The 15574-nt window shown below is 36.9% G+C and overlaps 1 protein-coding gene across 18 annotated transcripts in view; it reads right to left on the minus strand.

Annotated features, from left to right (window-relative positions):
• Nucleotides 1–3341: 3341 nt before the first annotated feature.
• Nucleotides 3342–15574, minus strand: part of GPBP1 (GC-rich promoter binding protein 1) — an 89695-nt gene continuing 77462 nt past the window's right edge. For all 18 annotated transcript variants that reach the window (XM_009449137.4, XM_063810443.1, XM_063810445.1 and 15 more), the window contains 3 exons: nucleotides 15299–15486; nucleotides 5140–5242; nucleotides 3342–3835 (listed from right to left, as the gene is read on the minus strand). In XM_009449137.4, the coding sequence (XP_009447412.1) occupies nucleotides 3677–3835; nucleotides 5140–5242; nucleotides 15299–15486 (450 nt within the window). In that variant the 3' untranslated portion in view covers nucleotides 3342–3676. The remainder of the gene's footprint in view (nucleotides 3836–5139; nucleotides 5243–15298; nucleotides 15487–15574) is intronic.

Consider the following 15574-nt stretch of genomic DNA (forward strand, 5'->3'; position numbering starts at 1 on the left):
GCCTCCCAGATTCAAGCAATTCTCCTGTCTCAGCCTCCCAAGTAGCTGGGATCAGAGGCATGCACCACCACACCCAGCTAATTTTTGTATTTTTAGTACAGACTGGGTCAGATGGGGTTTCACCATGTTGGCCAGGGTGGTCTTGAACTCCTGACCTCAGGTGATCCTCCCGCCTCAGCCTCCCAAAGTGCTGGGATTACAGGCGTGAGCCACCATGCCCAGCCCCATAGTTAAGTATTAAAACAATCACAGCTGTCCTCTGAGTCCCATCATTTTAAGTGCAAGCATTCAGCCCTGCCTAAAGAAAGGAAATATTAAGTAGCAAAACAAAAACCAGAATCTGAAGCATCTCTGCGGCATCTGGAGGCTTTCACGGATTTTTCTATTGCTTGATATGTCCTGTCGTTCCCCTAACAGCCAAGTAACTTTTATAACCTCAGGAAACTTAACTATCTAAAAGTTAAAATATCCAACTCTTAGTGATAATCATTTAAAAGCCCTAGTAACACATCCCTTATTGTGTAAGCCAAAATAAAAATCTCACTTTATAGAAATATTTCACAAGTGTGTATCCTTTCTACCCTAGTTATCATTTTTTTTTTTTTTTTTGAGACGTAGTCTCACTCTGTTGCCCAGGCTGGAGCACAATGGCACGATCTCAACTCACTGCAACCTCCGACTCCTGGGTTCAAGCGATTCTCCTGCCTCAATATCCTATGAGTAGCTGGAATTACAGGTGTATGCCCCCACGCCCGGCTAATTTTTGTATTTTTTTTTTTTAAGTAGAGACAGGGTTTCACCACGTTGGCCCAGGCTGGTCTCTAACTCCTGACCTCAGGTGATCTGCTGACCTTGGCCTCCCAAAGTCCTGGGATTACAGGTATGAGCTACCGCACCCAGTCTACCCTCATCATCTAGATTCAACTTAGTTTGCATGATTATGGAGCATTATTTAGACTCCAGTATCAGATTAGGGATGATGACGGATGGGGTGTTAAAACAAGTTATTTAACAGATTCCTAAATTTAAAAGGTTTATATAACCACATTCTAACAGTATACATAAACAACTAGCAAAAAAGGACAAAGTATTTTGGGGGAACCACATCCTTTAACATACTGAATTCTGTTAATATAAATCTGATTAAGTCAAGCTGATTTTAGATTAACAATTTCAATAGAAATTATCTGCAGAAATATTCTAATCCTTACACTAAAATCAAGCAAATAGTTTTTGAAATGCTATTTTAAGTCATTACCTTAAGAATTTTGCTCATTAATTACATTTTATACCAAAATAAAATGAGAGGGGGGTGGAGAATTAGTGACAGGGACTTAAAAGGAACCAAGAAATTCGGGGGAATAATAGATTATGTTCACTTAGTTGTAGGTCAAAACACTGTAAACTGTATGTTTTGCCTGTGTGTTCAAGTCAATTTATACCTCAATAAAGTGTTAAAAATAAAAAAGCTGCCCAAAAAATGAGTTTGAAACAGCCATATTTGCTTTTCAGACTTCCATGGCCTAGTTCTGAGTTCAGCAATTCCACATTAGATCTATAACTAGTTTCTGTGCTTGTAGGCTCTCTTTAAAACAATATGGTCCAAGCTGTTTATCAGCTGCCCATTATTTAGACACCAAGCTAAAACTATGTTACACTTTTAACTGTTCTCTTAAATTACATGTATGGCTCCAACCCCTCATAACCAAGCTTATTAATGTCATTAACTTAATGCATAGAATAACCATACCACTGTACTTTACCATATTTATAAGGAGTAAATTACTAAACACATTCCATATCACAATGCATGAAAGCACAATAAACATGAGTTAACTGCTGGTAAATGGGAAATAAGGCAGAAAAAACTGAGTATAAGAAAGATGCCAAAAACCAAAATTACAGAATCTTTTCTGAAAGTAGAAAACACAGTAAGGTGGATCTCAAATGTAAACCACATTCCTCAGGTTCCTTCTAGCTTGTTTTTGGAAATACAGGTTGTATCTGATAGATTTCATTAATCTATTAAGCAAACAGTACAATCTAAGAGTCTCAAAGACATTCAATATGTGTTACCGATAGCTTTGTCAAAGCATGCTTTACATTCTCCTGTGGCTAATTCTAACTACATTTAACTTTAGCTGATTAGATTGAATTGTGACAAATTATACAGTAAAACCTTATTTTAAGTATAAGGTCTATTTAATATTTTATTACCATTCTAACTCTTCCTCAAGTTTTGTGGGAGTGTGCTAGTGTGTTGTTTTTAATTTCCCCATCACCATCAGTCTCAGTGGGAACAACAACAACAACAAAAATAACAGTTTCTGGTGAAAACTGGGGAGTCCAGGTAGGGTATTTATGCAGAAATAGCAAAAACACTGCAGCCATCTGAGAAAACACCGTTTTAAAAAACAACAAACACTTAAGATTAGATCTGACGTAAAACCTCAAGTATTTTTGCTCTAAGATTATGCTCTTTACAATTAGAATATATTTAAACGTAAGGGGGAGCTAAAAGCAAATGGGGGTAAACAAACCAGAAAAATCAAAATACAAATATACACAGAGCCAAAATAGTATTTCCGTCAGCAGCAAAACAGAAACAATTCCAAAATTAATGTGCAAATGAAAATAAAGTAGTTAACAGTCATTCATTTAATAAGCTTGTGTATTTGATAATGAAAACGCTTAGCTTTCCTTTTCTGACCTCGGAAAAGTAATCACCATCTTTAGTAAGGTATTACTTTTAAAAGTATGACTTTAACAAGCAAATAAAGCATGTTTAGAGTATGTTTATGTTTAGAAACAATACCTTGAACACTACAGAAAACAACAATATTCTGAAAATCCAGTTTATTTTCCATGTCGTGGACAGATCCAGTCAGTGTGATCAGTTTTTCTGCGTGTGTAATAATTTATCAAAATAAGTTTTCTCACAAGACTCTTTTCCATCAACTCTGAAAACCCTGGTCTGACAACATACCCCAATAAAGCTTTTGAAAATCACCTCTTAAAATTTGGAAGAAAATGTGCCAAGTCTTTTCCTGTAACATTTACTGCACTACAAATGGCTAAAGAGCAATTTATGGTTTAAAAGGTGAATAGTACAACAAGTGAGTTCAGGAAATTGTTTTAGTGCACTTTGCTCCAGTTTTAGCCAACATGCTACATTTTCCTTTTTGGTTTTTGTTTTGTTGTTGTTGTTTTTTGGGGGAAGGAGAGGGGGACCGCACAAAGTGGACTTGAGGATTTCCATTGTACGAAAAAGATATGACTCTGCAAGCAAAACAGTGTAAGCTGCCTTTTTTCTTAAGACCTGGACATTTTAAGACAGAAGCTTTGCAAAACATTACACAATTTTTTATTATTAAATGAGAAAATCTCATTTGTTACATCGTCACATTGCTAGTCAGAGAAATGTTGCAGTGATGAAGAAAGTCAATGTTGGACCAACCCAAGTCCTCATTCCTACAACATTCATTTACAAAGAAATAATGTTCAACACAGCCCAACAAAACATTCTTGGTTTTCTTCATATTGAAGTCCCCCAAAAAATCCTCTTCTAATGGGGTATTTCACTACATAAATTATAGTTCTTCATTTTTACAATTCACCCCAAACTGTATGAGAGAGATGTATCACACTAAGATTTCTAAAGCTGTTAGGAAATCCTTCACACATCGTCGTCATCTGATGTATCACTGCTACTTGTCTCTGTGTCATCATTCTCAGTTGTGGGTTTGAAAGTGCTGTTCTTCCACGGTCCAAACTTGAAGTCACAGATCAAGCCATTTTTCAAAATACCATTTTTTCTCAGACCATTCTTCTGTAACTAAAATGTTAACAGCAAAATAAATAAATTATCCCTCAAGAGTTACAAACCTACTGTAATAATATAAGCATGAATATAATAAAATTGTATCCTATCCCAAAAACTACACAAGTAATGATATTTCTGAAAAAATTCTGGATCCAGACAAAGTAGATGTGAGTAATAATTGTCACACTGATTAAGGTACTAAACTTTCCCACATTTTTATTGCCTCAAGTGACAACTGTAATAAATACCTTCAGGGACTTACCAGAATATAATCAGAAACCATTAAGCTGTATCTGTTATTTTTATTATTCTGACCTAAATTAATACACCCCCCAATCTGCTTTGTTCATAGTTTGTAAAGTAGAATGAGGTATATAAAGTTACAAAATTGTCTCGTTTAACCGGAGATGAAGATACTAGAAAAAATACAGTTCTCTATTTCTGAAAATGAGAAATCATAACTAAAAGGTTGGTAATAAATAAGAATTGAGTCAAAACATCATCAAAGAAGAAAAAAGATAGTTGGCCCAAATTAGAAACAATTTAAAGACAGAAAATAAGCCCAGTGTAGTGGCACAAGCCAGTAGCCCCAGCTGCTCAGGAAGCTGAGGCAAGAGTATTGCTTGAGCCCAGAAATTTGGGGATGCAGTGAGCTATGACCAGCCACTGCACTCCAGCCTAGATGACAGAGTGAGACCCCAACTCTTTAAATAAACAAATAATGGATTTGAAAAAAAAGCATCTCAACTTCCTGATGCTCTAACAAAACTTCCCTAATACTCTTTCAGAAAGGTAACTAGGGAGACATTAAGCAAGATGTTTTAGAATATGAAATACTCTTGTGCAAGAAAAGGATAAAAGATGAAGTTACTTAGGAAGCTACTAACACTCTCTACTTCTTATCACTCTTGCTCCTCCCCCAGAAAAGCCAAAAACAAAAAACAAAACAAAAAAGGTCTGGAAAATGACTAATCATAGACATCACTTACACTAATTCCTAACTATTGCACACCCAATAGTTTAAATAAGTCACTATTGCAGACTTCTATAAAGTCAATTCAACCAGGTGCAGTGGTTCCTGCCTGTAGTCCCAGTTACTCCAGAGGCTAAGGTTGGAGGATCACCTGGCACCCAGGAGTTCTAGAGGCCAGCTGGACACCATAGCAAAAGCCTGTCCTCCCTCTTTTTTTTTTAAAAGCAATTCTGACCTATCGTGATAAATTCCTAAATCTCCCCCACTCCATGCTTACATATAATTATATTGTTCTAAATAAGGGCAGTTTAAAAGTGAAGTTGTATGATTCAGGTTTTCTTACCTGTTCACTAATAACTTGGAATTCTCTCATTTCATCCTCAGTTAAGGGAGCACATGTTTCATCATTTTCACTGTCTTCCTGCCAGCCCATTTCCTTTAACAATCTGAAAAGGAGAGGAAATTAAGTTTAATGTAAAGCTTACCCTGAGTAGGACAGTATCATTTACATTATGTATAAGAAAACATGATCCACCAGGATCCATTATACAAAGACCCCAAGACACATCAAAAGGATTTTTGAGCTCAGGCTCTGAATATCTTTCTGAAAATGAATAAACAGGTAAGATTAATAAACTGATATTAAAATTAGAATGAACTCCTTGACTGCTTAATCCTTGGTGTCAAAGGCTCTTCAGGCTGGAAACTTTTAACAGATGTGAAGCAAATCTGCTAAATTCTTATACTAAAAGTAACAGCAATATCACTCCTCTTTTTCTTCAGTACCACCATATTTCTGACTACTCATTAGGTTTTCTACTTGGGCAGTCATGAACACTGCAGCAATAGCTACTTCATTTGATCAGGAAACCTCCAAGCTTGTTTCTTATATGGCCACATATCTTGTATTGATATGAAAGGGTTTGTTTTTAAAAAATGAAACCCCTAAGTACTTCTGTTACTCCTACAAGGAGTCTTCAAAAAGTTCATAAAAAATGTGTATCATGGAAAAACTATGCAAGAATTTCAAGAAAAAAATTCTGCACCAAAATAAACTTGTGCTAACTTGTGATAACATGTTTCAACAGAATCTTGTTTAAGGCACCACAAAGGGTAAGACATCAGTTTGGGGAAAGCCCCTATCAGATCAACATGAATTCTGCTAAAATCGAAGCAAGAACAAATACCAAATTTATGGTGAAACTTGGGTGGAAGAATAATGAAATCACTGATGCTTTACGAAAAGTTTATGGGGACAATACCCCAAGGAAACAAGAAATTTCAAATAGATAACTCATTTTAAGAAAAGATGAGGTGATTCTGAAGATGAAGCCCTCACAGAAGCAGCAGCAGATCATCCCCATCAATTGACAAGGAAAAAATTAATCTTGTTAGTGCCCTAACTGAAGAGGACTGACGATTAACAACAGAAATAGCCAATACCACAGACAAGACATCTCACTTGGTTCAGCTTACATGATTCTGAATGAAAAATTAAAGTTGAATAATTTCCACTCAATGTGTGCCCAGATCATCTGCAGACAAAAATAGAGCTTTCAATGGAAAGTTTAAACAAGTGTGATCAAGATTCTGAAGCATTTCTTCAAAGAACTGCACACGGCTTTACCAGTATGATCCAGAAGACAAATCACAATCAAAGCACTAGCTACCAAGAAGTGGAAGGGATCCACTCAAAGCAAAGAGGACCAGTCAAGAGCAAAGGTCATGGCAACAGTTGTTTGGAAGGGATAAAGAACAGTAACATCTGCTTATTATGAGAGTGTTTTGAGAAGGAAAGCTAAAGCTTTAGCAGAAAAATGCCTGGGAAAGCTTTAGCAGAAAAATGCTGGGAAAGCTTCACCAGAGAGTCCTTAACCACAATACTCCTGCTCATTCCTCTCATCAAACAAGGGCACCTTTGCAAAGTTTCAATGGGAAATCATTAGGCATCCACCTTTCAGTCCTGATTTGGCTCCTTCTGACTTCATTTCCTAATCTTAAATTTTAGAGGGGGCCCATTTTTCTTCAGTTAGTGTAAAAAAGACAGCACTGACACGGTTAAACTGCCAGGGCCCTCAGTTCTTCAGGGATGGTCTAAATGACTGGTATCATTGCTTACAAAAGGGTCTTGAACTTGATGGAGTTATGTTGAAAAACAGAGTTAATAGTTTTTATCATTTAATTACATTGTTCCACAAACGTTTAAGTCCCCTCTTATTTACACCTACTCATCTTTTAACTTGCACCTGCTACACAATAGCTGCTTATAGACTTTTAGACCTTTTTTCAGAGTCTCACAGAATATCTGAGACCTTGAATAAAACATAACATGATATCCACATTTTACAGATGAACAATCAAGATCATATAAGTAAAATAATTGCTTACTTGATGGCAAAGACAAATAGAATTTTGGTTTTCTGTCTCCCAAATTAGTATGTATTGCACAGCACCTTGTTGCTTCTGAACAAAAATGTCACAGTCAGCATTAATCATTTCTTCTTTCATTCCTTTTAGCCACGACTTCTTCCAGTGCACTATCTTTACTCTTTAATCTGGATGGCCTCCTTTTGGAATAGCATTTCCATTCACTTTTACCATTCAATGACACCTAATACAGAGACTATTAAATCTAGACTAGCAAAACAATTTAACTGCTCTTTTGCTGGATCCAAACTTTTACCTGTTTTACTTTTAAAAACTGAATCGTAACTAAGCAATAATGCAGATGGAAAAAATTATCAACTATTATGAAAGAGAATATAACAGAAGGCAAGTATTTCTACTTCTCCACCAGAGGCTGTAGCTTTTAACTGTTCCTGAAATAGCTTTCAAAATAATCTAGCCGAGCATGGTGGCTCACGCCTGTAATTCCAGCACTTTGAGAAACCGAGGTGGGAGGATCACTTGAGCCCAGGAGTTAAGACCAGCCTGGGCAACAAAGTGAGACCCCATTTCTACAAAAAGAAAAATAAGAAAAAATAAAAACAATCTGTGTTTCCCTTTCCCCCCTAAACATACAAACATGTGCCACGTAACTATATTTTGGTCAGACAACCGCACATATGATGCATAATCCCATGAGACTGTAATACCATTTTCTTACTGTACCTTTGTATATGTTTAGATATGCTTAGATATACAAATACATACCACTGTATTATGATTACAAATACTATACAATATTCAGTACAGTAACATGCTATACAGGTTTGTAGCCTAGAAATAACAGTCTATACCATATAGCCTAGGTAGGTAGTAGGTTATACTATCTAGTTTGTGTAAGTACACTCTATGAGTTTCACGCCATGACAAAATCACCTAACGACACGTTTCTCAGAATATATCCCTGTCATTAAGCAATGCATGACTGACTATATTACGGTAACCCTTATCTGTACTTTGCTTTTTCATTTCAATTATTCCTTCCCACTCTCTCCTTCAAACTATTGCCAAATCATCCTGATACCAGTTTCACAACTACCATCCTCTGATAAATATTTTCGGTGGCTTCTCACTTTCTAAAGAACAAACTCCTTAACTGTGTTTGTGCCATGGTCACAAATTCAAATTCCTCAGTAGAGAAAATCTAGGATTAGAAGTTAGAAGACCTGGGTCACAGTTCCTACTCTATCACAAACCAAGTATAAGACATCTCTAAAGTCCTGCCTTTTCAATATGATCTTTAACTTCAGTGAGTAAATTGCCTGCTTGTGTCAAAATATCCCACTCAACACCCTTAAAACAAACTAGGTATATACACCATTCTAACCATGTCTTTACATCCTTTCTTTTTCCAAAATACTATCTAGCACGCTTGCTCTTATTTATGTCTAACCCTTTCAAGATTTAATTTAGGTCCCAATTAAATCTTTCTGACTAGGGCCAGGTGTGATGGTTCATGCCTGTAATCCCAGCAATTCAAGAGGCCAGGGCAGGAGGATTACTTGAGGCTAGGAGTTCAAGACCAGCCTGAGATACAGTGAGACCCTGTCTCTAAAAAATAAATATTTATACAATTAACTATTTTAAAAGAAAAGAAAGAAAGAAACCTCTGACTGGTACCCAAGTCATAATGATCTCTATCCCCAAACCCTCTGAATTTTTTTAGCATTTACTTCCACTAATTTGGTGCCTGCTTAAACAAGTTGACAACTGTATCCCTTTGATGTTGAGGCTACCTCGATACCCTGATAAAGTGGCTAAAACTTGACAATAAAACTAAGAATGATCTATGTGCCTTAGTATTGAATATTTCATATTTTAATATTTGAAAAGCATTATCCTTAAAAAACCTATCACTGGCCAGGCGCAGTGGCTCACGCCTGTAATCCCAGCACTTTGGGAGGCCAAGGCGGTGGATCACCTGAGGTCAGGAGTTCGAGACCAGCCTGGCCAACATGGTGAAACCTCGTCTCTATTAAAAATACAAAAAATTAGCCAGGTGTTGTGGCGGGTGCCTGTAATCCCAGCTATGCCGGGAGGCCGAGGCAGGAGAATCACTTGAACCCGGGAGGTGGAGGTTGCAGTGAGCAGAGGTCACGCCACGGTACTCCAGCCTGTGTGACAAGAGTGAAACTCCATCTCAAAACAAAAACAAAAACAAAAACTATCACTGCCCCATATTATTGAATTCAACTAATATGAGCATTTATATGTATATAACTTAAGAAGTCACAAAGTTTACAGAAAATATGAAGCAATGGAAAAGAAGTAACATTCCATTTTGACAGGGAAAAAAACCCTAAAATCTAAAAGAAGCCATTAACTCTCTTAGCTTAAGAGTGGGGGAAAAGGTATTGATATACGTCTTTGAAACATTTACAAACACATATTCTACTTAAACAGTCAAGGAAACTCAAACTAAGAAATTTAAATAAAAACAGTTCCATATCAACTAGCCCCTTTACTTGTCTTAGGATCTTTTTCAGCAAGTGCAACATTTCTATAAAACTATCCCTCTATTCCAACTAGCGGCTACCAAATCTGAAATCTTGAATCCACAATTTTATTCTATTCTTGGCAAATAACAAAATGTTCTTATTGTTTGCCCCCTTCATCTTCATGTCCACACTAGATAATGGTATTCGTATGCATAACTCTCTCTTTTTATAGTTTAAACTATATGGTTTAAGGGAAAAAAACTTGGTTAAAACTTTTAAAGTAACCTAAATATAAAAGAAAAGTATCCACTGTTTTAAAAAGACGAAAACAATGTAATCTATAAAGTCTCAAAAAAAATTAAAACATATATACTAAAATAATCATTCAAGTAGGTCATCACTGATACTATTCTCTTCATGCAGTATGGGGTGTTTTTTTTCCCCCTCCCTCTAGAGCTTACTCCAATTTAGGATGTTTTTGTCTTTTATTTTTTATTTTTTGAGAATGGAGTCTTGCTCTGTCATCCAGGCTAGAGTTCAGTGGTGCGATCTCAGCTCACTGCCACCTCACCTCCTAGGTTCCAGAGATTCTTGTGCTTCAGCCTCCTCAGTAGTTGAGAATACAGGAACACGCCACCACGCCTAGCTAATTTTTGTATTTTTAGTAGAGATGGGGTTTCACCATGTTGGCCAGGCTGGTCTCAAACTCCTGGCCTAAGTGACCCACCTGCCTCAGCCTCCCAAAGTGCTGGGATTATAGGCATGAGTCATTGTCCCCAGCCAGATGTTTTCATCTTGATTTGCCTTAGTTTCTAAATCTCATCCTCTCCATTTTCTCCTGTTAGTAGTCACAGAGAACCAAATTCTGTCAAGTTATGAAACTAAAGTCTCTCTTCCATAAATCTTCCTAAATGAAACAAGAACCATCAAAATGCTTCCTGCACTAAACATCTGCTCTGCAGATTAAAAAAATAAAATTAAACATTAGATATGTCTATTAGGGGTTATAAGAAACATTTTCTAAAGGTATGGGCCAACTGTTTTTTTGCTACTAAGTACTGAAGGGAAATCGGAAGACAAGATATTAGGTGACAACTTTCTCACTATGGCCTTAATGAATAGATTCTAGGAGTTAAAAAATCTTTTATCTGTATTCTTTTACTGCCTATGCTCTATCTCCTTAAGAGGTAACATTCATCTTTTACTATCATTAGAATATCTGATATGTTTGTGTTGTATTCTCCTTTCTACACACAGGCCTTTTCCCTTTCTACCAATTGTGTGACTAGAAATATTTCAATGATCATTGGTGAGAGTGCAAATTATCAGAATGTTTTTGGATAACATGGCAGTAGCTGATTATTTAAATATGTATGCCATCTGACCAATCAAATTCACTCCTAGTAATCTGTTACCTACACATTTATACAAATATTCAAGAATATAAATACAAGGATGCTGATAACAGCATTATTTGGAATAAGAGGGGGAAGAGGAAAGGAAAGAGAGGAAGAGGGGAGGAGAGGAAAGGGAGAGAAAGAGAAAGAGAAGGGGAGAGAAGAGAGAGAGAGGACGTGAACACACATAAATCTTCATCACAGGAAAACAGTTTCACAATTTATATCCATACTATAGAATAGTGGCTTCAAATGGCAGAGGGGGAAAAACAAGGTGATTCATTAGAATGATCAAAAAAATTCTGAAATATCTGTTTATGTTAATCTTTTTAAAAAAGAATTCATGTTTGCTAAATTTTTTCTATATTTGACATTTCAGCCATCACTCAAGCCTATTAGTCACAAGTCATAAACTGTATTATGTGGTAGCATGAAGTTCCACAATTTGGGAGGCAATAAAAATAGTGTGGTTATTTATTCATCTGTTCACATTAAATGTACAATAAATTATACTTTGTCTAAACGAGTGAATTTATAGATATCTGATTAAGTTAGTTATAAATTAATCTAGCTAAATTAATTCTCAAATGCAATTATCATCAGCCCAATAAATTATTTTAGGAGAAAGGTCCAAATACAAAACTTACTCTTTTTTTTTTTTTTTTTTTGAGACAGTCTCACTCTGTCACCCAGGCTGGAGTGCAGTGGCACGATCTCGGCTCACTGCAACCTCTGCCTCCCAGATTCAAGTGATTCTCATGCCTCAGCCATCTGAATAGCTCGGATTACACGCATGCACCACCATGCCCAGCTAATTTTTGTATTTTCAGTAGAGACAGGGTTTCACCATGTTGGCCAGGCTGGTCTTGAATTCCTGACCTCAAGTGACCCACCCACCCTAGCCTCCCAAAGTGCTGGGATTACAGGTGTGAGCCACAACGCCCAGCCTACAAAATTAAATGCCTACACATTCACATACAATAGTTACAGCCACATTTAAGAAGCAAAACAGGACATGATTTGGAGAAGGGAAACAAAAGTAACCACGAAGATAAAGTAATAATATATGATTAAAGACAGAAAGATAAAGATTTATTCTGAAGGAGCAATCTAAGGGAAAAAAAGCAGGGGGCGTGGGGAAGGGCTGGGCATGGTGGCTGTAATCCCAGCACTCTGGGAGGCCAAGGCAGGAGGATCGCTTGAGCCCAAGAGTTTGACACCAGCCTGGGCAACATGGCGAAACCCCATCTCTACAAAAAATACAAAAGTTAGCCAGGCATGGTGGTACACACCTGTAATCCCAGCTGTTCCAATGGCTGAGGCAGGAGCATCATTTGAGTGGTTTCAGTGAACCATCACTGTGCCACTGCACTCCAGGCTGGACAATGGAATAAGACCCCGCCTCAAAAAAAGAAAGAAAAGAACGAAAGAAGATCTAGCCAGGTGTCGTGGCTCACGCCTCTACTCCCAGCCCTCTGGGAGGCTGAGGCAGGAGTATCACTTGAGTCCAGGAGTTTGAGATCAGCCTGGGAAACACAGTGACACAGTGAGAGCTCATCTCTATGTTTTTTTTGTTTTTTTTTTTTTTAAGGGGGCAGCCATAACCCTTGGCAGGAGAAATATAAACTATTAAAACATTTGAAAAAATTAGAAATAAAAAGTAAAATTAAAATATTCCTCAAAAAAACTACAGATTTACATAACAGGTAGAAAAATACTGCAATATTTACTTCCCTCATTCATTTAACAAATTTAAGCAAAGTAATGTGCCAAGCACCATTCTAGGTGCTAGATATAGTGAACAAGATGGACAAAATGTTTGGCCTCATGTAGCTTATGTTCTTAATTAAAATAGAAGTTGAAATTATAAATAAATTCCACAAAAGTTATCCAAGAGGAGATATAACCCAGTTTTCCACTGCCTTAGAATTAAATGAGGTTCTAGAAGAACTGGCAAAAAGTCAAGTCAATCAACTGGGCTGTTAATAAATGTAACTTAGCCCTAAGCTTGCTCTTAGAAGATGTAAGACTTTTTAAGTTAAAAAAAAAAATCAGTTTATACAAAGCAATTACAGAATAATAATATGATAATCTAAGGGTATAAACTATTAACTTTCTTTGCTTTCATAGTTTTTAACATCTTTTAGTTATGCCGAACCATGTGGTTATTTAAGGAATACAGTAAGGGTATGTCATTTCTGCAAAAATACCTGCTTTTAACTACAAAAAAACAAAAATAAATTCTAGATATGAATACTCTTCAATTCTAAGACTAAACCACTTAAGAGATCACTATTTTTTAAAACGCTTTAGACTATACTGATGGAAGCAAAAAGTGCTGTTAAAAGTTTACAGCAGGCTGGGAGTGGTGGCTAACACCTGTAATCCTAGCACTTTGGGAGGCTGAGGCAGGTGGATCACTTGAGGTCAGGAATTCGAGAACAGCCTGGCCAACATGATGAAATCCCATCTCTACTAAAAGACAAAAATTAGCCAGGCGTGGTGGCGTGTGCCTGTATTCTCAACTACTGAGGAGGCTGAAGCACAAGAATCTCTGGAACCCAGGAGGTGAGGTGGCAGTGAGCCAAGATCCTGCCACTGAACTCCAGCCTGGGCAACAGAGCAAGACCTGTCAAAAAAAAAAAAAAAAATGTACAATAAAAACTAAATGACTGGCTGGGCACTGTGGCTCATGCCTGTACTCCTAGCACTTTGGGAGAGCGAGACGGGAGGATCGCTTCAGCTCAGGAGTTTGAGACTAGCCTACGCAACATAGTGAAACCCTCATCACTACAAAAAAATACAAAAATTAGCTGGGTATGGTGGTGCACACCTGTGGTCCCAGCTACTTGGTAGGCTGAGGTGGGGGGATCACTTGACCCTGGGAGACAGAGGTTACAGTGAGCTAATACCGCACCACTGCACTCCGGCCTGGGTGACAGAGTGAGACACTGTCTCGAAAAATAAATCACATATTGGGACAATTCGCTGTCCACGTGGGAAAGGATGAGTCTGGACTCCTACCTCACATCATCCAGGAAACCTGCATAAACCATACAAGGAAAAAAATGAACTACATCAAAATTAAAACTTTCTGCCCTTCAATAGGTACCACTGAAGCCGTGCATGGTGGTGCAAGCCTGTAATCCCAGCTACTCAGGAGGATCACTTGAGACCAGTCTGGGCAACACAGAAAGACCTCATCTCAAAAGGTGCCTGTGGGGGTGGGGGTGGGGGTGGGTGGGAGGTGGTTGCACTACTGAGAGAATGAAAAAACTCGCAGAATGGGAGAAATTATCTGCCAATCATATATCAGACTTATACACAAATATATAAAGAACTCTTACAACTTAGTAAGAAAATGTAATTTTTAAATGAGCAAAGTATTTATACAGTTATTTCTCTCCAAAGAGGATAAATGGCCAATAAGCACATAAAAAGATACTCAACACTATTAGTCATTAGGGAAATCATACTTCACACCCACTAGAATGACTGTAATCAAAGATAGATGGTACCATGTGTTGGTAAGAATATGGAGAAACTAGAACCTTCTATATTGCTGATGAGGAAGTAAAATGACATAGTCATCTTGGAAAATAGTTTGTCAGTTTCTAAAAATGTGAAACACAGCTATCACATGTCCTAGCAATTCAACTCCTAGGTATCTATCCAACAGAAATAAAAACATATCCACACAAGAACTTATATATGAATGTTCACAGCAGCATTATCCAAAACAGTCAAAAAGTAGATTGGACTAGAGCCTACTGTTTAAAAAAAAAAAAAGGTGGAAACAACTAATATTCATCAACTGATGAACAAAAAAGCAGTATAGTCATATAGTGTACTATTCAGCAATAAAAAGGAACAAAGTACTGACGTGCTTACAATGCAAATAAAACTTGAAAATATTATACTTAGTGAAAGAAGCTACACATCAAAAATCACATACTATATTATTCCACTTATATAAGATACATACACAAGGCAAATCTATAGAAAGAATAGTAGCTGCCTAGGACAGAATGCAAATGAAAAGTAAATGTGAAATGAACAAAGGGCTACTTTGAATATATTAAAAACCATCTGTATATCATAATGGGTGAAATTTATGGCGTAAGTTGTATTTCAATAAACCTGTTAAATCACGTAAAAACTCTATAATATTGAAATCTCGAATACAGAAAATGCTGAGCAAAAAGTACAAACAAATACTAGCCTGTGTTCTGCCTCAAGTGAACTTGAAAGAACATCAGTTTGTGGGAAGGTTGAAGACCGAATGATCTGCTGGGAAATCACTGAGGCATTGCCATTCTCTTGAGGAATTTCATTTTCATCGAAGTTTCGGTTTATATCCCTTTCTTGGTGAGTACTATTGCTGTTATGTAAATTAAATGAGTCGTCATCCTGATTTTTAGAGAGTTAAAAAAAAAAAAAAGAATGAGTTCTACAGAATACAGTTATTAAAAACTTTTAATAGATCCTAACTAAGCTT

Source organism: Pan troglodytes, chromosome 4 (genome assembly GCF_028858775.2).
Source record: "Pan troglodytes isolate AG18354 chromosome 4, NHGRI_mPanTro3-v2.0_pri, whole genome shotgun sequence".
Classification (NCBI taxonomy): domain Eukaryota; kingdom Metazoa; phylum Chordata; class Mammalia; order Primates; family Hominidae; genus Pan; species Pan troglodytes.